Consider the following 25,147-nt stretch of genomic DNA (forward strand, 5'->3'; position numbering starts at 1 on the left):
TAGGGTCGTTATTGAATCTTCGTTTTGATTGCAACTTGTATGGGCGTGTTCACTTTGTGTTCGTTTAATAAACAATTACCAATCTAAACAACTCGCGTTGTCATTTGTCCACCGTATACGGGTTAAAAATACACACTGTGGTTTAAAAGATACAACAGGGATGGGTGGTATGGGCTGAGTGGGGTAAGAGGTGATGGGGTGGGTCGAAGAGGGTGTAGAGGGAGGATGTCCGCACATGCGCCATGGGGCAGCACGGTAGCGCAGTGGTTAGCACAGTTGCTCCACAGCCCTAGGGTCTCAGGTGCGATTCCTGGCTTGGATCACTGTCTGTGCGGAGTCTGCGCGTACTCCCCATGTCTGCGTGTGTTTCCTCCGGATGCCCCGGTTTCCTACCACAGTCCAAAGATGTGCCGGTTAGGTGGATTGGCTATGCTAAATTGTCGTTAGTGTCCAAAAAAGATTAGTTAGGGTTAAGGGATAGGGTGGAGGTGTGGGGATAGGGTGGAGATGTGAGCTTGGGTAGGATGATCTTGGAACGGTGCAGACGAGATGGTCCGAATGGCTTCCTTCTGCACTGTAAATCCTCTGATTCTATGATGTGCAAGTACTTCCTCACACGCTGCCGACCTCCACCTCGGTGACCTGACATTCCTCTGGCCCCACCGAGTATGTCCAGTACCCTCTGCTCGGGCATGGTGAGGAGCCGCAGGTCTGGTGGTCCCCCTCCGCTCTTCCCCTACTCCCGATGGATGTGTGTGGCCTTCTCCTGGAGCGGGGAGGAAACAAACAACGACACACCCACGCAAGCAGCCCAGGTGTCGGGTAAGTGATGGTCTCAGTGGCCAGGACACTAGGGCATTGCGGATTCTGGTATGTGGGGTAGTGTGGGGGGCTGGCAGTCTCCGGGTGGGGGTAGCGTTACTGGTCTGTGGGACAGGTGTTTTCCAACTTACCCTGGCAGCCCTGACGGGATCGTGGAGTATCTTTCGGCACTGCTGGCCAGGCCGGACGAAATTGCTCACGGCGCTCACCACGTCTGCCATGTGTGCCCACGCACAGTGACACCTGGTGGCCTTACTCCCGGGCAGGAGTTCAGGGTCATCCTTCTCTACTCCACGACGTCCATGAGGATGTCCATTTCGCGTCCCTGAACCGTCGACCTACTCTTCTTCCATCCATCCTGTTGGCTGGGACGGTGTGTGGGGGTGGATCGTTTACATGTGGCTGCGGCGTGTAAACCTCATGTGCGCCCATCAAGGACCCGGCGAATTTGGCGTCATTTTGCACGGAATAGGTTGCGTTCTATGTGGCAATGCTGCACGCCCATTTAGACTTGCTCAATCGGTGCAGCTGTGCGCCGTTATTCCTGTTGTAAAACACCACTTTTCCCACGCTGGCGTCAGCACATCGTCTCAGAAATGGAAAATCCAGCACTATGTGTTTTGGTTTATTTTTGGGATAGCACTGAGTAATCTGTCATTCCCAGAATATAACTGCCCCTCAAATTTAAATTCCGGTCAAGCATTAGGTCATAAATGATGCCCATGGCAAAATAGCAATGCAAATGTTTCGGTGAAGCTTCATTCTTCCCTATTTTAAAACTAAATATTTACGTCAACACATCAGAAATGGTTTGCGATAGCAGAACTCAATTTGTGGCTCCGGTTTGGGCCACCTTTCCAATGAGACTCCAGAGGTGAATTGCAACAATTTCGCGGCCTAACCTTCAGAGAGAGATTTCCAATCCTTTCCCATGCAAAATTCTCCATTGCGAGGATTGCGAGGGTTTTCCGAGGGAGTCCCGTAATTGGACGCCATTTAAGCGCCGGATCCGGTAGCAAGTCTCGGGCATCTTAGATGTTTCTTTTGTTGCGGAGAAACTGGTGGGGAGGTGTTCTGGTCGTGTGTAGTCAGGACTTGCATTGTGGCGGCAAGATTGGCCCTCCGACCAGCTTTGGAGATAACTCCTTTAAAGCGTACCCCCTCCCCCTTGGTTCACGACGGGGAACACTGCGTCAGGACCACGTTTTACATGCCCAGCAGTAATTCTTGCTCACGTAGTTCCAAGCCTCGTGGACTAGAGAGTCACGTGGCCCCGCTGAATGTGGTGCCTGATCCGTTAACTGGACACAAATTGACCGTATTGACTCATTTGCATCGTCCCTCCGGCGCCGAGAGCGAGCATCGATCCCAAAGCCAGTGGATGGGCCGGGCTATCGGAAATCGCGCGGATTTTGCTCTCTCCCCGACTCTGGATTCTCGTCCTCATTTACAGCTCCACAGCCTGCGGCGCGTGGCGAGCAATTCAGACAACTATCCCTGTTTCTCTACCCAGATGCTGCAAGCCCTTTTGACTTCTTTCTAACTATTTCCATATTATGCTGTTATGTGTCGGCATACGTGGGTCGCTGTCAACGTTTCATTTTCAGAAAATAAATTTAGGATATCCAATTCATTTTTGCCAATTAATGGGCAATTTGGCGTGTTCAATCCACCTACCTTGCGCCTCTATGTGTTGTAAGGACGAAACCCATGCAGACACGGGGAGAGTGTGCAAACTCCACACGGACAGTGACCCAGCGCCGGGATTGAACCTGGAACCTCGGCTCGTGAGACTACAGTGCTAACCAGTGCGTCACCGTGTTGCCCCAACCTTTCAGTTTCATTAGGTTGTTTATACCCGTTATTGTTATTTCAGCTGCCCATCCGCAGGAAGGTGGACCCACCTGAGAACGCCGATGAAATTTGTCTTAATTACTCACGTGAAATATTGCAACGTTTTCTGTCTGCCACTCTTAATATTGTTTATAAGTATTATATAATTACAATCGTATGATGCTTGGATTTTTTAATTTTGTAGCACGAGAGATGGAAACCATTTCCCAACAGGTGAAAGGGAGCGAATTGATTCTCAGTGCACCATTACTAATGCCTTCGCAGACGAGGATTGCAGAGATTATCGTGAATATGCGTTTTCAATCATGGAATGCTGCTGCTCAAGGACCGCTATGTCCGAACATGTGTTCCAGGATATGTCGAATATGTGCACAATTATGGCTATTGATTACTAGGTTTGTAAATTTCTCCCTGTTGTCGAAACCAAAACACCGTCCAAATAAAGCATGATAGGTGGAGCATGTTTTAAGTCTGCACATGACTTTTCTTCGCCGAACTGTCTAAATAACAGATTATGCACTTTGCATCTTCATGACAACGCTTGCAAATAGATGCCCTCGCAAATAGTCAGAGAACAAGAAGTCAAATTAAATTAGAAGATCTTGTCATGAGGTGTACTTGTACAGGGGAGGAGACAGTGAACCGTTGAATGCGACATTTCATTATCAAACAATAGAAATAAGATGAAGATTATGATCGTAATACAGGGATCGCCAAGTTTTCTGAAAACAGCTAAAACAGGCCTCATATTGTTAGGATAAGCGAATCAGCAATATAACGTATGTGTTTAAGCATTAATCCAAATTTGAACAGTGACTGATGCCTATATTTGTCTCAGAATGTATTCGCCTTGCATGCAGTATTGTTTGTTAGAAAGTAAACAGGTCGATGCAATGTGACGAATGCGTATATATGTGTACAAATAACTCAGGCACAGTGTGCAGCAATAATTGTTTATTAACTTCGTAATGCTAAGTAGCAACAGCTGAACTTGAGCATTCGGTATACAAATTATCAATAATACATATAATTAAAATAAAGATAAAACATGTCAGAAAATGAACCAGTTGTGTCATACGAATTCAGTGTTAACGGTTCTTCTGGTAATCCAAGTGAAATCCATTGTATGGGATTGGTGCAACGTGGAGCGTTCAATTTAGGACTATAATTATTGCAAAGCTCACAAGCGACTAGGGTGAAAATAAACCCGACTGTATATACCTGCGTTTCAATATTGAACGGTATAAGTTATTTGATAGCACTCGCAATCGAATTTTTTTTCCAGTTTTTGGCTTTAGTTGGCTAATCTTCTTCCAGGCAGATAAGGTTGTTATCATCTATGACTTCCGTGTGTATTGTGTGCACTTGCAGAGATGATCTTTCCAGTTCAAACGAACCCACTTACGGCAAAACTGTCGGGAACTGTGCGACTGTTTGAAGAGAGTGCCACATTTTACACTCCACTGATGTTTTACTGTAAAAATTAACGTTTTGCACAGTGCCTTTTGTTTTCCTCCTATTGAGTTAATATAAAGCGCAATGCAGTACGGTATATTTCAAGGCGCTTCTAGAAAATTAACATTACGCAGTATCCAAGTTCAAGCTCCCTTGCCTAAATTATATACCTCCGATTTAGTAGCGAATTAAACACTTAATATATGCCGTTGTCTGTTCCGACACCCACGTAAATTCACCGCTGCATTTTTTATATTGTTGTCACTTTGGAACTGATGTGCTGGTTGACATTTAAAAATATGCCATTATTTGCTCTTTGGCTAACCACTACTAAACTTTAAGCACAAACGTAAAACGAAAGGAACCAAGTTCCCCTGACAAAATAGTTATATATTCTCACATATCTCTTGATTTTGAAGAGTACCGCGCTCGAATTCATTTGGCCCAATGAATAACCCACAAGTCAGGCGTAGTCACTGCAGAAAGTCATTCTGGTGCATATAAGATATTTTTAGCTACATGAACAACAGCATTCAGACAAGAAGGGTTGCATCTATGCTCTCTTCCTCTCACATTATGTAAATTTGGTTTGTTGTAACCAGCTATTTTCGGATGGCATAGTTTGTTTTATTTCGCTGCATGGACACTTTGCTTCCGTACTTTTCCAGCGGTTTAATTAGATAAACAACGTGGTTTCAGAGATTTCAGACTAACCACTAATAAAGACTCATCTTGCCGTTACATGTTTAATTGGATTAAACGTTCAGAGGCATACTTAGCAATTCTCTTGCCATTTCACTGGAAAGTCCCCCCGCCCCGTCTTAAAATGAATAGAGCGTGTATATATTTCACAAGAACTGTAGATTTACCACAATAACGTTTTAAGCTAATATGGTAATGAAGAGTACGAGCCATGGAGTTAAGTAAAAAACACCACAGATGATCTTGTTAAGATGAACAGCATCTTGAGTAAATTCCAGAGCTCCTTTGGTATGGTGGGAAGATTCGACTCAGATCCCATCTGTAAGTAAAAGAATATTAGTGAAATACAATATAAAAAAAGGTATTAGATTATTGTAATTTGCAATTGAAATTAGCTGAAACATTTTTTTCTTTAAACATTTATGCATCTGTAATAGTCTCCAACGGTCAGTATTAAATTGCCAGCTTATCGTACACTCTACCAATTCGCTGAGAAACATCGGAAATCGGAGCGAGAATTGGGTAGCCTGCTTCACACTTTAATTTGATTATGGCTCATGATTTTTCTCAACAGCATTTCCACGGACTGTCGACATATCGCTTGATGTCTTAACTATCTCGAAATCGACGGAGCACTGCCTTTAACATACACAATAATTGAAGTCCACAGCCTTGTGGGTGGGGTATTCTACATAATTATACAGAGTGTGAAGACGTTCTTCTCAGATGAGTCCCAAGTGGGTCCTGTCTAATTCTGACACTGCATATCATGAACCTCTTGAACCTTATGACATGTTTTTGTCGGATTCCCTCTCATTCCTCTAAATGCTACGAAATGGAGACACGGTCTACCATGGTTGTATCTTGTTGATGATAGTGCCCCGATATCAGTCATCAGGCTGTCGAGATGTTCGTTGGCCTCAATGGCAAGGAAACCAAAGCTGTAAGCAGGTTTCCAGGTGCTGTCACAGCACGGCTCTCTTACATTGCATGCATGTTTACCCCCACGCCAAAATAACTTTGCAATAAAGGCCAACATATTGCTTCCTTTTCAATTAGCTGCTGCTATATCGTTCTAACTTTCAGTGCCACATGAACACAGGGAATACAGATTCTGCAGGCGTCAACACTTCCCAATTGCTCTCTTTTTCATTTTTCATGGGAATGTGGAACACTGTGGGCAGGATTCTCTCACCCCGCGCCGGGTGAGAGAATCGGAGATTGCACCATTTTTTTACGCGACACTGGTCCGACGCCATTCCGCCATTCTCTCAACCAGCGAGGACGGTGTCATCGTGAACGACACCGAGCCGGTCAGAGAATCGGCCGAGGGGGCAAGTCCAGCGATTCTCTGTGATCCAGTGAATTATGCGGCCCGGATAGGCTGAAGTTCCGACGGCATCAACCCAGGTCACGCCGGCGCTGTTCACACATGCAAATAAAAATCGTCAGCCAGTCGTGCTGGCTACCGATACAGGAGAGGAGGTGAGTGGCTGGCGTTTTGCGATTCCTCAGTCTCTCGGCAAGGGGTGGTGCCTCCATGTTCGGGGGGCCCTCCATGTTCGGGGCTGTGGCCTCCATGTTCGGGGGGGGCCCTACATGTTCGGGGAGGGGCGGTGGGGGGTGGGGGTATTGGGGGGGGGTGGCTCCATGTTCTGGGGGAGCCTCCATGTTGGGGGAGCGCCTCCATGTTCGGGGTGGGCTCCATGTTCGGGGGGAGGGTGGGGGGGAGGAGCGGTTCTCCATGTTCGGGCGGGCACCATGTTGGGGGGTCCTCCATGTTCAGGGAGAGACTCCATGTTCGTGGGAGTGGTGGGGGAGGTTTGAGGAGGGGGCCTCCATGATCCGGAGTGGCTCCATGTTCCGTGGGGGAGCCTTCATGTTCGGGAGGTGGAGCCTCAATGTTCGGTGACGGGGAAGGGAGGGGGGGTGGTGTGAGGGGGGGGGGGAGTAGGCCTCCATGTTGGGGGGGGCGTGGCGACGACATGAAAATTAATATGAAAAAGCTTATTGTCACAAGTAGGTTTCAATGAAGTTACTGTGAAAATCCCCTAGTCGCCACATTCCGGCACCTGTTCGAGGAGACTGGTATGGGAATCGAACCGTGCTGCTGGCCCGCCTTGGTATGCTTTCAAACCCAGCGATTTAGCCCTGCGTTAAACCATCCCCTATGCCAGCTGGCCTGCAATGGCAGGTCGGTGTCAAAGTCACGGCCGCCAATACGGCGACCAGATAAATGGGCACCGGCAACGGGCGCTGGCTGCCCGCACGGCCAGGGGCAGTCCCCCATGAGGGCTCGCCATCCAACGATGGCACTATCAGGAGGGACGGGTAATACCGGGCGGAGCAATGAGGGTGTGGGCAGGGGTCTGGGTGCAAGCGTGATTTCAGCCCATGGCAGCTGGCTGTCGAGGGCCGTCCATAAACATGTTCTATCTCCTCCACCCCCTGTAGATCATAATGCTTCGGCACCAGCCAGCAATTTAGGTCGCCGTGGCGGTAGCCGCTGCCCTGCATGTGGTCATGTGGCAGCATCGGAGGAGGTGGCTCCGAGCGGCTGCGGCAGCGGCGGCTGTAGCAGACGAACGGGATGCAGCATAGTGACGGGCTGCAGCATAGGGACAGGCTGCAGCAGGCCAAGTGGCACCCGCTCAGGCTGCAGGGCTGCCCAACCGACGGGAGCACAAGGAGCGGGAGGTAGACGACGACCAGAACAACGGTGGATGAGCAGCAGGGGGGGACGAGGAGCAGGAGAAGCAGGTGGCAAAACGCCGGAGGCGCCCCATGTGGCAACATGTCTACCGGTTCCGCATGTCCTACGAGGAACTGCCGGACAGGGCATGCAGGAGGAGACTCAGGATGAGTCGGGAAACGGTCGCCCATATCTGCCACCTGATGGAACACCATTGCACCGCGTGGCACCTGGGGAGGACATGCTCTCCCCGTGGCCGCAAGGGTTACAGTGTCCCTTAGCCTCAATGCGACGGGGTCGTTCCAGTCGCTGAGTGGGGACCTGTCTGGCATCTCCCAGCCATAGGCGCGCCGGTGCATTTGCACAGTGACTTCCACCCTGTATGATTTCACAGACCGGTATATACCGTTCCCAGTGGACCGCCCCCACCAGAGGCCCGGGCAGCAGTCTTCGCAGCCGTGGATAGGTTACCCATGGTACAATGCGCGATCGAAGGGATGCACGTCGCCATACGGCCCCCAGCGGCGAACAGGGACGTGTTCAGGAACAGGATGGGAGCCTAACCATGAATATTCAGGTGGCCTGTGACCATGGCATGAAGATCATGCACGTCTGCGCCCAGTACCCGGGCAGAGTACCTGACACATTTATCCTGGCACAATGACTCATCCCACCATGTTCGAGGAGCGCCTCCGACCTCCCCCCCCCCCCCCCCCCCCCGGCTGAGGGACTGGTTGCAGGGTGACAAGGGTGCCCCATTGCAGACGTGGCTGATGATGCCTATTCGGGGGCCACAGACTGACGCGGAGGCCCGATACAATGAGGCCCATGCAGCAACCCGGGGTGTGATGAGAGGTTATTTGGCCTGTTGAAGATGCGCTTCATGTACCTGGATTGCTCTCAAGAGGCCCTCCAGTACCATCCAGAGAGGGTAGTCTGCATCGTTGTCTGCTGCGTCTTCCACAATATTGCGCAGCAGTGGGGCAAAGTGCTGGAGGAGGAGGCAGAGGGTGAGCCCACGGAAGGGGACGCCTCCCCAGATGAGGACCATGGGGGCGAGGGTGCAACAGGCGTGACATGGGGCTGGATATGGACGGGAGGCTGCACGACGTCACCGGCTCGTCCAGCAAGCATGCAAGGCATTGATCGCCGCATGTTTCACCAACTATGGAGTTCGGGGCTCTCTGAGCTGTGGGACTGGCACCACCCTATCGCCCCACCTCAGTTTCCAAACCACCCGACAACCTTATCTCGCACACTACCACATGCACAGCATCTTCCAACTTTGGCACAACGGGTTGGTCTCACACGATTGCTTGTGGAAGCTGGTGTGTTCAATGCCTTGGTGAATGATGACAACCCGCTTTGCGATGAGTTGTGAGCACCAAATCGTCAGTCAATGTCTGACTCATGGCCACAGCTACACACTCCACCTGGGTGGTCCCTGTATGCTTTACGGACACTCCATCACATGGACATATTGAGTAGCTGGCGGCGGTGTTCCCAGAATGGAGGGGAGCAAGATTTACACACACCTGGGCTCACTGTTCCTCCGACCTTTAAACAAAGTGCCACTCAGTGCCCTTCACGACCCCGCGGGCCCCGGAGATAGGACCGAGGCATCTTGCATTGGTGTAAGAGTGAGTTTAATTTTAACGGTAACATACAAGTGCCCTAGCCCCAATAACTATACGGTGCCCTGCACCTATGCCAAATTACTGGATGTCAAACTTCTTGGCTTTACGGGCTGTTACGTCTCGGTGTTTCCCTAGACGGTACAGCAGGACTGGAGGTGGACTGCTGAGATTTCTGCCCTGTGACTTGGCTCCCTGTTGGAGCGTGTTTCCTGGGGCTGCCTAGCTTGGATGGCCAAGCTGCTCTGCGGGCGTACTGGAAGGCTTGGTGCTACCCTGTTCTGCCCGTTGCCCAACAGGTGCATCAGGGACGGAACGGGGGGAGTTGAAGTATCCACGGTGTTCCGGGACCTCCCTTGCAGGAGTCACCGGGACGGGCTGCAGAACCTCCTCCTCCCTCGGGGTGCCCGGTGGACCCGGGCCTCTCTATGGGATGGAGGTGCGAACGGAGACACCTGTCGCTGCCTGTCCTGGAGGCCCGCCGTGGTGTCGACCAGGCTCTGAATGTTTCAGCAGCGATGGAGCTCAGTGAGTGGGCCATCCCTGCCTGGGACTGCACTGCCTATCTCTGGGTTTGTGAGACGCCATCCAGCATCTGGGGGAGGCCGTCGATACTCTCAGCGATGGCCTGCTGGGACTGAGTCATTACCTGGGCAATGCCGCCGATGCTATCAGCGATGGCCTGCTGAGACTCAGCCACACTGCGTAGGGTGGCTGCGATTTCCAGCTGGCCCTGGCACATGACTGCCTGTGAGGGGGCAGCCATGTCTTGGGCCGTGAATGCCGCATGCACATGACGCCCCATGTCTTGCATAACCTGACCCATGGCCAAAACCGTTGCACCCAGTGCCTCCACCGCGGACGCCACCAGTGCGGGGTCGGTCTGGGTGGCAGCCATGACCGGCACCACTCCCTGCTGCTGGTCGCGGATGGACACCTCTATATGTGACTGCACCTGCTGGAAGCTGGCTGACATCCCGTTGTGTAGTCCCTGGTTGTCTAACTGCATCGGGACAATGGGTGGGTCTGGAAAGTCCAGGAACCCGGGAGCCGTTTGGGCGATAGCTGGCTGCTGGGGCTGGGCTTCCCTCCGACCGTTCGTCCCATCGGCTGCACCTCCTTCCACCTGCTGTCCTAATACGGCTGTGTGGTGCGAACCAGTCTGCATCCCAGAAGCCTCATCACTAAAATGCCCAACCGAGGTGCGAGTCTCAGCGATGGTGGAGGGTGTGGGTGACAGCAGTGAGGCCCTCTCAGCATCAGATTCTCAATGGTAACTAGAGATTCTGAACAAATGCTGACTTCGTTAACACGGCCCACATCCCTCAAAAGCATGACAGCAAGCTTCAAACACTCCCATTGAATCTAATGGTTGCCCAAAGGGAAACAATCCCTCGGACCAAAACTCATAAAGTAGCATGTTGACAGAAAATGAAATATTTCTGTACATACGAAAACATCCTGACGCAGGCTGTGGTAATCAGTACAATTGGAGGCAAATTATGGGATGAGACTCCAGTTGAGCATTAACTGCTGGGAGGGGTTGTAGTGGGCGGGGAATGGGGTGAGTGGGTGGAGTCAGGCAGGGCAATCTCACTTGTTCGTGCACCTCCAGTCTGGCAGGGGGCAACCGCCCGGGCCCCGGCTCCGCCAACAAGGTCCAGTGCCACCTGCTCGTGTACTGTGAGAGGTGCAGTACTGGTGAACCCCCTCCAGTTCTCGCATGCTCCTGGGGTTGTGGAGAGGGGAAAACATCAGAGTTAGACGGTCCGCAGCATCCCACGCAGCTGTTGGCACCCGGCCACGGCAGCTCAGGTGTGTGTGCAGCCAATGTGGATCAGGTGGGGCATTTGGCACCTGTCCTGGGAGGGGGGCGGGTACTGTTACATGTATGCGTGGCATTGGTTGAGTGGTCCCAGGGGCACGTCTCGGTGTACTCACCCGGGCTGCCCTCGTCAGGTCGTGAATCATCTTGCGGCACTGTTCACCCATCTGTGGGGTGTGCCCCACCGTGCTTACGGCATTTCCCACCTCATGGCAATTCCGACGGGCTGTGCTGGCAGGGTGCCAGTGGCCACGTGTACGGCACAGGGTCACCCTCCTCTCCTTGTCCGCGTCCAACAGCATCGCAAGATCATGGTCCCTGAACCCCAGGGTGACACGGCGGGGTGTGTCCATCTCGCCAGTCTCGGGGCGCACCTTTTATGCAACGTGGCGCCGCGTCATCGGTGCGTCGCGTGAATGGCACCAGTCTGGTCCCACGCCCCCCCCCCCCCACCCCACGCTTCTCGCTGCGCCCACGTTGGCCCCTTTTGCGCTCCAGAATTAATGCTGGGGCAGCCCATTCACGCTGTCATAAAACGCAACGGCATTTACGACGGCGTGGACACTCTGCCGTGGGATTAGAGAATCCCGCCCTGTATACCGACAACCAATCTGTTAAATACTGAAGGCTTTCTCAAACTAACAGAAGTCAGTTTGATAGGGTGCAAATTTTCCAACGTATTTAACTGGGTATTATGGTGAGTGAGGTTATTCAGACTTATATAAGTCTGATTTTGTTTGTTATTTCCTTTATGAAGATGTTTATAAATTCCTTTATGAAGAAGTATTGAGAAAGTGCGTGCTGCATTATCTAATTTAGAAGAATGATTGGCAACAATAGAGAAACGTTACGTTCTGAGGGAAAAGCTTGCCAGGTTAGATGCCGAGAGGATATCTGTCTTCGATGGGTGAATCAAGAACTAAGGCAGCAAAGTTTAAAGTAAAAAAAAGCGCTGTCCAATTTAATAGTGGAAGTTGGGGAATTCCCTTCTCTTCTAAGTTCATTGATCTTTGAAAACAAGTTCCGCAGAGAGAAGTGAACCCTGGAAGGTTGAATGTCCAGTAGACAACACTTCATGCTCTCTGAGCTGAAGTACAATGGAGAACACTAGGACTGTGCTTTTTGACATGCATAAAGTAACAATCTCAAAGTGGTTGATTGAAGACTGAAGATAATATGATACAGATGTTGTATATTTCATTGAGTTGAGGCACATGTTGAAACGTATTGACTTTACAAAACCTTCTGACTGCCTCTGAATAAATTCGCAGCACACACGCATGATTGCAGGCTTTGTTTGTAATGTTATTTAAGAATATTAAGATTATATAAAAATATTGATGACATTGTCATTCCTGAATAAAGTACATTATTTGCTGCTCAATTCCAGATAGGTTGATTTCAATTTCTCACATTCCTCTGTCTGTAATCGGATTAAACATACATCCCACGGCATTGGCCAACTATTCGAGTTTTGAGGATTAAATTCACTCTGAATTAAAAGGGCTCTTATCTCCAGCTGAAGGGAAATTAGAACTGAGCAGATGACAATGCGTGCTTGTTCCTTAACTTAAATGGACTGTTTGAAAAAAAACTTAAACGGATTGCAAAAATAACCGGTGCTTGGATGTGATAATTAAAAGGAACCATGTTCAATTTACCCGATTTTTGGTCCCGTTCGTCTGTCGGTGGAAATTGAACACTGAAATCAGCTGCTGCTAATCAAGTACAAACGTGCTTTCTTTTTAACTTTTAAAGGTACACATCACTATATCCATTTGATGTAATTGTGGTATTACTTAGAAAACATAAGTTATTCAGCAGAGAACAATATCTTCCACTTTCCCATGCTCACGTTAATGCTCAACTGGAGTATCCCCCCATAATTTGCATCAAATTTTACTGGCTACCACAGGCTGCGTCGCGATGTATACGTCTGCACAAAAATATTTCATTTTCTTTCAACATGCTACTTAATGTGTTTTTGTCCGAGGCATTATTTCCCTTTGGGCAACCATTAGATTCAATGGGGGTGTTTGAAGCTTGCTGTTATGCTTTTGCGGGATGTGGGCCGTGTTGGCGAAGTCAGCATTTGTTCAGAATCTCTAGTTACCATTGAGACTCTGATGCTGAGAGGGAATATTGAATCGATGTGGTCTATGTGTAATACCTACACTACGACGCTTGTGGCAATGGAATTCCATTATTGTGAGCAGTGAAAGTGGACGTAATATGATGTCGTTCCAAGTCAGGATGTTGTGTGGCTTCGACAGAAAATTTCAACTAATGGTGTTTACATGCAATTGCTGCCCTTCTCCTTTTAGGTGGTAAGATGTAGTATCGCGCACTGTGCTGACATTCATTGTGCAGCTCCCCTTGATAGCTTTCTTTGCTCTTCTCCTTGTTCCAGGACACAGAGTGAATTGTTCCGCGCGCATAGTGGGGGAGAGGAGAGGGTTTCGACGCCATAGATTTCCCAGTAACTAATCTTGTCATATAGGCACTGTATTTACCTGGCTGGGCGATTTTAATTGCTTGCCAAATGTAAACCCCATATGTTCCTTGAGCGCTGTCCACTTTGGTCATTGTAATTCAATGTCAATGGGCGATGGTTCGATTTTCTACTGTTGGAGGTGAGCTTTGCCTGACAACTTGTGTAACGCATATACTTTGCTGCTTGTTACCGACGGTGAATCTTGAACACTGTTTACTTCAGTATCTGATGAGCAATATGCCATCACAAGTGAACAGCCACACTTCTAAGGTTATAATGGAAGTATGAAAATTGTTGCGTCATCACGAAACAGTTTGGTCACTGTATACAAGCAGCGCCTTCTTGGCACTAATTAAGCGACATCCAGAATCAAAACCGTCCGTTTACGTTTGATGCATGGTTCTAACCAGCAGTAAATACCCCCCATCCAAATTCATTTATGTTTTTGTTTGCTCTGACATACACAATCAGTTTGCGCCAAAGAATTGCAAATGATTTTCAAAATTCCCTGTTATTCATATCAGTGCTAATATTGACGAAGGAAACATGAATTAATATTTTTTTATCCTGTATTTATCAACTTTATCCCAGCAAAGATACATTCTATTTTTTCCACTATTGTCACGACAACTCTCGACAATCATTTTCTTACTTTCTATCCAAAAAGGTCTTGCGCTTATCGGTGGTTTTAAATGCTGACTGGAAAATGACACTGGCGACAAGTAATTTAAGTAAATCGATGAATCACTTTTATGAAAGTAAACGTATGCAACATCATAGGAGAAAAAAAGGAATGATGATTTTCTTTTCTCTTGAATTGCCAGGATTTAAAAATGCTAACGTTATGCATCCTTGCTCTTTTTTGTCCAGATACCGTAGAAGGTTATCTCCCGCAGCATTCGCAATGGATTTCGCATTTGACCAGTTAAAAATCCATAGCCGTTAGCTGTTAGCTGTTATATTGGGTGATACTGAGGCTCAGGTGTGAAAGCCTAGTTAATACAGAGCTTTGACGCAAGCTAATGCGTGGAAACTTCACAATTTGTGGACAACTTCTTCAAACAACACTTGGCATTCTTCTTTAGAGTATTCATGCAATCAAGGAATTCTAGGTGTCGGATACTTCTTCGGTTGATATGAATTGCAGCTGATTTGCGCTCACGCTGTGAGCACACATCAGGATGCGATTCCCTAACCTATGCAAAGCACATTTGGCGAGGAAGAGTAATGTTTTGAAGTCGTCAGCTGTGAAACTCACAGAAAACACTTATTTATGTTTGATGTGATCCAGGAGATGTCCATTATAGCGTGCTGTTTCTCAACATTGTGGTTATTTTCACAGAGGACTACTTAAAAGTCACTCAAACCTGAAGCAGATGATTGAAACAAAGCAGGCAGCTGGGTATATGTGGAAGCTGTGAATTGCAAAACCAATCTCACAGATAAGAACATAGAACATAAGAACATAAGAATTAGGAGCAGGAGTAGGCCATCTGGCCCCTCGAGCCTGCTCCGCCATTCAGTGAGATCATGGCTGATCTTTTGTGGACTCAGCTCCACTTTCCGGCCCGAACACCATAACCCTTAATCCCTTTCTTCTTCAAAAAACTATCTATCTTTATCTTAAAAACATTTAATGAAGGAGCCTCTACTGCTTCACTGGGCAAGGAATTCCATAGATTCACAACCCTTCGGGTGAAGAAGTTCCTCCTAAACTCAGTCCTAAATCTACTTCCCCTTATTTTGAGGCTATGCCCCCTAGTTCTGCTTTCACCCGCCAGTGGAAACAACCTGCCCGCATCTATCCTATCGATTCCCTTCATAATTTTATATGTTTCTATAAGATCCCCCCCTCATCCTTCTAAATTCCAACGAGTACAGTCCCAGTCTACTCAACCTCTCCTCGTAATCCAACCCCTTCAGCTCTGGGATTAACCTAGTGAATCTCCTCTGCACACGCTCCAGTGCCAGTACGTCCTTTCTCAAGTAAGGAGACCAAAACTGAACACAATACTCCAGGTGTGGCCTCACTAACACCTTATACAATTGCAGCATAACCTCCCTAGTCTTAAACTCCATCCCTCTAGCAATGAAGGACAACATTCCATTTGCCTTCTTAATCACCTGTTGCACCTGAAAACCAACTTTCTGCGACTCATGCACGAGCACACCCAGGTCTCTCTGCACAGCAGCATGTTTTAATATTTTATTATTTAAATAATAATCCCTTTTGCCGTTATTCCTGACAAAATGGATAACCTCACATTTGTCAACATTGTGTTCCATCTGCCAGACCCTAGCCCATTCACTTAGCCTGTCCAAATCCCTCTGCAGACTTCCAGTATCCTCTGCACTTGTTGCTTTACCACTTATCTTAGTGTCGTCTGCAAACTTGGACACATTGTCCTTGGTCCCCAACTCCAAATCATCTATGTAAATTGTGAACAGTTGTGGGCCCAACATTGATCCCTGAGGGACACCACTAGTTACTCATTGCCAACCAGAGAAACACCCATTAATCCCCACTCTTTGCTTTCTATTAATTAACCAATCCTCTATCCATGCTCCTACTTTCCCCTTAATGCCATGCATCTTTATCTTATGCAACAACCTTTAGTGTGGCACCTTGTCAAAGGCTTTCTGGAAATCCAGATATACCACATCCATTGGCTCCCCGTTATCTACCGCACTGTTAATGTCCTCAAAAAATTCCACTAAATTAGTTAGGCACGACCTGCCCTTTATGAACCCATGCTGCGTCTGTCCAATGGGACAATTTCCATCCAGATGCCTCGCTATTTCTTCCTTGATGATAGATTCCAGCATCTTTCCTGCTACCGAAGTTAAGCTCACTGGCCTATAATTACCCACTTTCTGCCTACCTCCTTTTTTAAACAGTGGTGTCACGTTTGCTAATTTCCAATCCGCCGGGACCACCCAGTGTCTAGTGAATTTTGGTAAATTATCACTAGTGCATTTGCAATTTCCCTAGCCATCTCTTTTAGCACTCTGGGATGCATTCCATCAGGTCCAGGAGACTTGTCTACCTTTGGCCCCATTAGTTTGCCCATCACTACCTCCTTGGTGATAGCAATCCTCTCAAGGTCCTCACCTGTATTAGCCTCATTTCCATCAGTCACTGGCATGTTATTTGTGTCTTCCACTGTGAAGACCGACCCAAAAACCTGTTCAGTTCCTCAGCCATTTCCTCATCTCCCATTATTAAATCTCCCTTCTCATCCTCTAAAGGACCAATATTTACCTTAGCCACTCTTTTTTGTTTTATGTATTTGTAGAAACTTTTACTATCTGTTTTTATATTCTGAGCAAGTTTACTCTCATAATCTATCTTACTCTTCTTTATAGCTTTTTTAGTAGCTTTTTGTTGCCCCCTAAAGATTTCCCAGTCCTCTAGTCTCCCACTGATCTTTGCTACTTTGTATGTTTTTTCCTTCAATTTGATACTCTCCCTTATTTCCTTAGATATCCACGGTCGATTTTCCCTCTTTTTACCGTCCTTCCTTTTTGTTGGTATAAACCTTTGCTGGGCACTGTGAAAAATCACTTGGAAGGTTCTCCACTGTTCCTCAACTGTTTCACCATAAAGTCTTTGCTCCCAGTCTACCTTAGCTAGTTCTTCTCTCATCCCATTGTAATCTCCTTTGTTTAAGCACAAAACACTAGTGCTTGATTTTACCTTCTCACCCTCCATCTGTATTTAAAATTCCACCATATTGTGATCGCTCCTTCCCAGAGGATCCCTAACTATGAGATCCTGAATCAATCCTGCCTCATTACACAGGACCAGATCTAGGACCGCTTGTTCCCTCGTAGGTTCCATTACATACTGTTCGAGGAAACTATCGCGGATACATTCTATAAACTCCTCCTCAAGGCTGCCTTGACCGACCTGGTTAAACCAATCAACATGTAGATTAAAATCCCCCATGATAACTGCTGTACCATTTCTACATGCATCTGTTATTTCTTTGTTTATAGCCTGCACCACCATAATGTTACTATTTGGTGGCCTATCGATTACTCCTATCAGTGACTTTTTCGCCTTACTATTCATGATTTCCACCCAAATGGATTCAACCTTATCCTCCATAGCACCGATGTCATCCCTTACTGTTGCCCGGATGTCATCCTTAAATAACAGAGCTACACCACCTCCCTTACCATCCACTCTGTCCTTCCGAAAAGTTTGATACCCTCGGATATTTAACTCCCAGTCGTGACCCTCCTTTAACCATGTTTCAGTAATGGCCACTAAATCATAGTCATTCACGATGATTTGCGCCATCAACTCATTTACCTTATTCCGAATACTACGAGCATTCAGCTAAAGTACACTTATGTTGGCTTCTTTACCTCTGTTCTTAATCTTAACACCTCGATCAGTAACCTCTCCTAAGTTATATTTCCTCTTAACCTTTCTCTTAATTTTCCTTGTCGTCGAACCCACATCTTCCTGTAACAACCTGCCGCATCGCTTACCATTAATGTTTTCTCTTCCCGTTTTATTTCTGTAATATTCCTGGTCCTATTCACTGAGCTCCCCTCAATCACTGTACCTTGTACTGTCGCTCTTTTTGATTTTTGACTATGGCTTCTCTGCCTTACACTTTCCCCCTTACTGCCTTTTATTTTTGTCCCTGTTTTATTACCTTCCAACTTCCTGCATCGGTTCCGATCCCCCTGCCACATTAGTTTAAACTCTCCCCAACAGCTCTAGCAAACACCCCCCCCCCCCCTAAGACATCGGTTCCAGTCCTACCCAGGTGCAGACCGTCCGGTTTGTACTGGTCCCACCTCCCCCAGAATCGGTTCCAATGTCCCGGGAATTTGAATCCCTCCCTCTTGCACCATCTCTCGAGCCACGTATTCATCCTCTCTATGCTGACATTCCTACTCTGACTAACTCGTGGCACTGGTAGAAATCCTGAGATTACTACCTTTGAGGTCCTACTTTTTAGTTTAACTCCTAGCTCCCTGAATCCAGCCTGTAGGACCTCGTCCCGTTTTTTACCTATATCGTTGGTGCCTACGTGCACCACGACAGCTGGCTATTCACCCTTCCCCCCCCCCCCGGAATGCCCTGCAGCCGCTCCGAGACATCCTTGAGCCTTGCACCAGGGAGGCAACATACCATCCTGGAGTCTCGATTTCGTCCGCAGAACCGCCTGTCTATTCCTCTTACAATTGAGTCCCCTATCGCTATAGCCCTGCCATTCTTCTTCCTGCCCAGCTGCGCAGCAGAGCCAGCCACGGTGCCATGAACCTGGCTGCTGCCGCCTTCCCCTGGTGAGCCATCTCCCTCAACAGTATCCAAAGCGGTATATCTGTTTTGCAGGGAGATGACCGCAGAGGACACCTGCACTGCCTTCCTACTCTTGCTCTGTCTTTTGGTCAACCATTTAGTATCTCCCTCAGTACCTTTCACCTGCGGTGTGACCAACTCGCTAAACGTGCTATCCACGACGTCCTCAGCATCGTGGACGCTCCAAAGTGAGTCCATCCGCAGCTCCAGAGCCGTCAAGCAGGAGCTACAACTGGACACATTTCTTGCACGTGAAGGAGCCAGGGACAGTGGACGTGTCCCTGAGCTCCCACATCGCACACGAGGAGCATGACACGGGTCTGAGATCTCCTGCCATGTCTTAAACCTTCGGTTAACTTGAACAATTTCAATTTCCCCCCCCCAAAATTTAACTAAATAAATAAACAATGAAGAAAAAAAATATATATATATATACCAATGAAAAGAAACAGAAAAACAGAAACACTACTTACCAGCCACTTACCAGGGATAAAAAACACTTCCTCCCCACCCAGCTTCGAATTCCCACCTCGATTCAAATTCCCAAACTCACTCTTTGCTGTCTCACTACTGGCTCTGTCTTCTCTGTCTCACTGGGAGAACTCACTGGGAGTGAGTTACAAGTTGCTCTTTTTAAACTGTCCGGAATTGACTCCCCTCCCCCACCTGCTTTCAGATCAAAGTAGATTAAAGTGACTGACACTTAACTGCCAACCAGTTATGTGAGTGGGTGGGACAGCCCTTGTTAACCTACACTGCCCAATGCCCAATACTAGCTTAATATATATTAATTTAAACTCCTGAAATTTCAAAGGAGCTGCCTTACTGATTCAATTTAATTCAATTCAATTCCCACCTCGATTCAAATTCCCAAACTCACTCTTTGCTGTCTCACTCTGGCTGTCTTCTCTGTCTCACTGGGAGAACTCACTGGGAGTGAGTTACAAGTTGCTCTTTTTAAACTGTCCTGAATTGACTCCCCTCCCCCACCTGCTTTCAGATCAAAGTAGATTAAAGTGACTGACACTTAACTGCCAACCAGTTATGTGAGTGGGTGGGACAGCCCTTGTTAACCTACACTGCCCAATGCCCAATACTAGCTTAATATAAATTAATTTAAACTCCTGAAATTTAAAAGGAGCTGCCTTACTGATTCAATTTAATTCAATTCAATTCCCACCTCGATTCAAATTCCCAAACTCACTCTTTGCTGTCTCACTCTGTCTGTCTTCTCTGTCTCACTGGGAGAACTCCTGGCTAACCGTTCAAATACGTAAAGGGATTTACACTGCTTCACTCCTCAGAATTGACAGGATCTGCTTCCTGCACCAAAGCCAGCAAGTGTATTGACCAGGTGAGTTTTAACGTAGGAATGTTTCCAATTCCGCCGTCTGAACTGCTCTCCAACTTCCACATGTGGATCTCTTTTTCTGCAGGATTTCCAGACAGGGATCTCTCTTCTGCGGGGTCTCTGATGGTTTTCTATTTAATTAGCGGGTCTCTGGTTAATTTTTAATTCGAGTGTCTTTAGTGAGGTCTTTTTAATTCGTAGTCCATGGTGGATTTCTTTAACTAATGGTTCACTAGTTGTCGGGCAGACGGTTGGCCTGGTGGGGTTGTGGTGTGCATTGCAAGGGCGGGAGAGAGGCCCTCTGATGGTCTCTGGAGGCACCACCAGAAAGGGCTACCCCTTGGCTCAACGCGAGACCTTTCGCCTCACTGCTACGCATGACAAGACCCACACCAATTCTCGCCTTCGTGATCCAGGCCTAGCTAACTGGAAAATCCTAGGCCCCAGAGAATATGGTTCCTCGGATTTAAACGGTTAGCGATAATCCATCTTCATCCTTCCGCTAGTGCGGTGAGTGACCGTTGGTGCCGAAACCAGCAGGGAACCAGAGCATCCGTTTTCTGCCCAATGCTGGATTCGTAAACGCTGTTGGTAACGGAGATACCGATGAATTCAATCCATGATTTCACAAAACATCTTACCAGCACCTAATATAAATCTCTACTAGTAACATTACATTTCATTGAGGAATTCCATTGTTATATACACTGATGCAAGTCTACTATTTTTAGCCATATTACAATTAAAGAAAACCGATGAATCTTTGTGCACAGGTCTATGGTATTCAACGTATCTACCTAGATATCCATCTTCTAAAACTTAAACCACAGTCATTATCCATTAATATCCCACTGTAAGTGTTTGCTTCTTTATGCCAATGAACTCAGTGGTAGCGGTCAACTTGGAGATGTGTATCGCAATTGCGTTCTCTCCATCATTGGTAAATATAGCGGGCATTTTAGAGGGGTACACAGGTCGTTGTCCGATAACATGAATCGTTTCCTTCTGAGAAGAGCACATGCACAGATAGCCTTCAGTTTACATTTTCCCACCTAACGTATCACCTAACAAGTGAGTGATTTTGTTTTTCTATTTCCATGAACAGGACTTCAAAATAATGCCTCTTGCACTTTTGAGAATTATTTTTGTAACGCATTTAATCTTCAGTGGAGACATGATATTCCATTAAATATTAATTGCTACTCTCTCATATGTGAGTCCTTAGTTTATTGATATAATAATGATACCGGTTGAATAAACCTTATGTTGAGTCAATTGAAATTCAGTCGATTATTCAAATATCAAGGTCCTACATCGATTTTCGACTAATATTTATGCCCTGTGAAAACTAGGGCAGCTGGTGGAGATCATAGTCAATTTTGCGCGGCACAGTGGTTAGCATTGCTGCCAGGGAGCCGAGTTCAATTACGGCCTCACGTAATTGGCTGTGTGGAGCTTGCACTTTCTCCTTGTGACTGCCCAAGTTTCTTCCGAGTGCTCAGGTTTCCCGCCACAATTCAAAGTTGTGCAGGGTACAGGTATTGGCCATACTTAATTGTCTTTCAGTGTCCAAAACGTTAGGTGATATTACTGGGTTACGTGGCCGAGGGTGTGGGGCTAGGTAGAGTACTATTTCAAAGCGTCGGTGCAGACGCCATGGGCCGAAAGGCCTACTTCTGTTCTGTAGGGATTATATGATTCTACAATTAATAAATTAAAATATCTGGATTTGAAACCTAGTTGCATCAATGGTGACCATCGGAAATATCCTCGAATGCCATGAAACACCTTCTGGTTCATTACGTCCTTGCGGGAAGGACAAATTCCATACTGTGCTTGTCTTTTCGTGGTAGACAGTCAGGCTCACAACAATGCGCTTGTTGAAAGCCTTCCGAAATGGCCGAGCAAACGACTTAGCTGCACCAAACTGCTAGAAATCATATATAAATGCATGAAATTATACCTAACAATGAAAACCCACCGCGACAGCGATATGCATGATAGAATTCCGAGGTATGAATATCAAGCCACGCTATCCTTACCTGCTACTGGGGCGATCCACAAATATTCAGAAATTTGTCGCACAGATAGTTCACAAAGCAGCCTGAACTGCCACATTCACCCAATCCTGTCACACACAGCATCTGTCCAAACCAACACCTTCACGATATCTAGCTGTGCACTTTGGCTCTGCAGGGCAGAGCCACAAGAGGTGGACGCATAATTAGAAACAGTTGGGAAGGAGTTGCTCTAGGAAGTATCAAGATTGTGTCTGGGCCACATTATGGCTCATGAGATCAGGTCAGACATGGGCAAGCAAAGCATCTGCTGATTACTATCCACTCATCTAACTTCGTGCAATGACCTCACAGATGAATCAGAACTCTTCAATGTGGAAAATCTAGAATAACATATACTGAGGGGCTCGCATGAGTAGCGCATGCACGCTGGTTGCGATGGGAATGATTACATATCTATCACCAAGGGTGCATCGGCAATAGCACTGCAGGCCGAGCCGATTGTGTGCGTCACTGCTCGACTTTGTCTGTGCTCGGTGTTGAGAGAAACCACATAAGGGAATAAATTCGCTCTCTGCGACACTCTTCATTGAGTCCCTTGACTTGCTTAAGTATTCACCACCATTCAAAACTGGATGAGTCATGCATGCAGAGCGAGAGTCAGATCAATTATCTGTTCGATTGCACACTGGTATATATCACCGTGTGCTAATTCTGCTTGGAAAGCAAGCATTCGTGTATTGTAGAAAACGGAATGTGAAACCAGACAGATCGATAAAGGAGGTGTCAGCCTGGTGAAGCTATAACACAGAAATCTTCTAAGAAAAATAGCCCATTTGCAATTCATGCGCCAACGACAATACTCCTGAAGTGACCACTACGCTGTCCTTTTGAAGAAGATGTCCTGTTTTCACAATACATGCTCCCGTCATTGGGTTCTGAGGCAACAAGAAAAAAACTGAATTGGAGAGAGTTAGAACTTAATTCGGACCTATTTTTCATCAATTGCAGCATATGTGTCTCAACCATAATCTGCAATCTAATAATTCAACACGACCCAAACTCTACCACAAACATAATCCCATCCATGAACAATGCACGAGAGCATGGCGGAACAACTGTAGAAACAAGCCTACCTGAAGAGTGATTTCACATTATGTTTTCTCCAATACACGAATGCTTGCTTTCCAAGCAGAATTAGGACACGGTGATATATACCAGTGTGCAATCGAACAGAGAATTTATCTGATTCTGGCTCTGCATGCATGACTCATCCTGTCGAATAGTGGTGAATACTTAAAAAGTATTCAATGAAGAGTGTCAGAGAGAATGTCAGGAGCAACATCAGACAGATCGAAAAAGGAGGTGTCAACCTGGTGAAGCTGTAGCACAGGACCACGTGTGTGCCACACAGCATAAGCAGCAAGTAATACACGGAGCTAAGCGATTAATCAATGAACGTGTCACATCTAAGTTATGTAATCCTGCCGCAACCAGCCGTGAATGGTGGTGGAAAATGGAATAACTCACTGGAAGAGGTGGCTCCACAAATATCGCCAATCTCAATGATGGAGGAGCCCAGCACATACGTGCAAAATACAAGGCTCAGGCATTCGCAACAATCTTCAGCCTGAAGTGCGAAGTGGGTGATTCATCTGAGTCTGCTCCGGTGGTTCCCGGCGTCACAGAAGTCAGTCTACAGCCAATACGATTCACCCCACGTGATATCAAGAAACGGCCCGAGGCACTGGATGCAGCCAAGTGTACGGGTCCTGACTACATTCGGACAAAAGTACTGGAGATTTGTGCTTCAGAGCTCCCTGAAACCCTAGCCAAGCTGTCCCAGTAGGTACAACACTGTCATCTACCCGGAAATGTGGAAACTTGCCCGGGGATGTCTTCTATACAAGAAACAGGACGAACGCAACCCAGCCAATTCCTGCCCTATCAGTCTACTCTCCATCATCAGCAAAGTGATGCAAAGAGCCATCAACAGTACTATCCAGCGGCACTTACTTAGCAATAACCTGCTGACGACCACATAATTTGGTTTTCACCAAGCTCACTCCGCTCTTGACCTCATTACAGCATTCGTTAAAAGAGGGAAACAAGCGCTGAATGCGAGAGTTGAGGTGAGTGTGACTGCCTTGCCAACAGGGCAGCATTTCACCGAGTGTGACATAAAGGAGCCCGAGCTAAACTGCTGTCAATGGAAATCAGGTGGACAGCCCCCTACACGTTTGAGTGAAACCTGGCACAAAGCGTGTGGTGGTTGGAGGTCAATCATCTCAGCCTCACGGCATCACCCGCAGGAGTTGCTCAGTGTCGTGTTCTGTGCCCAACCATCTTCAACTGCTTCATCAATGACATCCATTCAATCATAAGGTTTGAGGTTGGGACGTTTGACGATGATGCTCAGTACCATTCACTACTCCTCAGACAACGAAGCAGCCCGTGCCCAAATGCAGCATGACCTGCACAATATCCAATCTTGGGCTGACAAGTGGCACCAGACATTCGCACCAAACATGCCAAGCAATCACCGTCACCAACAAAAGAGGATCGAACCATCGCCCTTTAACATCTAATGGCATTACCATAGCGGGATACTCCACAAACAACAACCTGAAGGTCACCATTCAACAGAAACTGAACTGGAATATTAATATTAACACTGTGGCTTCCAGGGCTAGTTAAAGGCTAGGAATCCTTCAGCGAATAACTCACCTCCCGACCCTCCAAACCCAGGGCGGGATTCTCCAATTCTCTGCGCCGAAATCGCGACCAGTGCGGGTGTGGCGATTGGGCGTGAATCCCGAGATTGGGTCCAAAGCCGCTACCGCGATTCTCCGGTCGAAGCGGTGCGGGTAGGGGGCCATTGAAAGAGTCAACGCAGGGATTCTCCAGCATCAACTGACCGAGTTCCCAATGGCGTGGTTCTCTCACGGACTCACCCGTCGGGAACCCATGCGTGGCG

The 25,147-nt window shown here is 47.4% G+C and overlaps 1 protein-coding gene across 1 annotated transcript in view; it reads right to left on the minus strand.

The window, feature by feature from the left end:
• Positions 1-3,615: 3,615 nt before the first annotated feature.
• LOC140390318 (uncharacterized) overlaps positions 3,616-25,147 on the minus strand; it is a 408,192-nt gene continuing 386,660 nt past the window's right edge. Inside the window, exons 82-83 of the mRNA XM_072475373.1 lie at positions 12,646-12,666; positions 3,616-5,152 (exon numbers count right to left, since the gene is read on the minus strand). Of these exons, the coding sequence (XP_072331474.1) occupies positions 5,142-5,152; positions 12,646-12,666 (32 nt within the window). The 3' untranslated portion in view covers positions 3,616-5,141. The remainder of the gene's footprint in view (positions 5,153-12,645; positions 12,667-25,147) is intronic.

This window comes from Scyliorhinus torazame, chromosome 14 (assembly GCF_047496885.1).
Source record: "Scyliorhinus torazame isolate Kashiwa2021f chromosome 14, sScyTor2.1, whole genome shotgun sequence".
Classification (NCBI taxonomy): domain Eukaryota; kingdom Metazoa; phylum Chordata; class Chondrichthyes; order Carcharhiniformes; family Scyliorhinidae; genus Scyliorhinus; species Scyliorhinus torazame.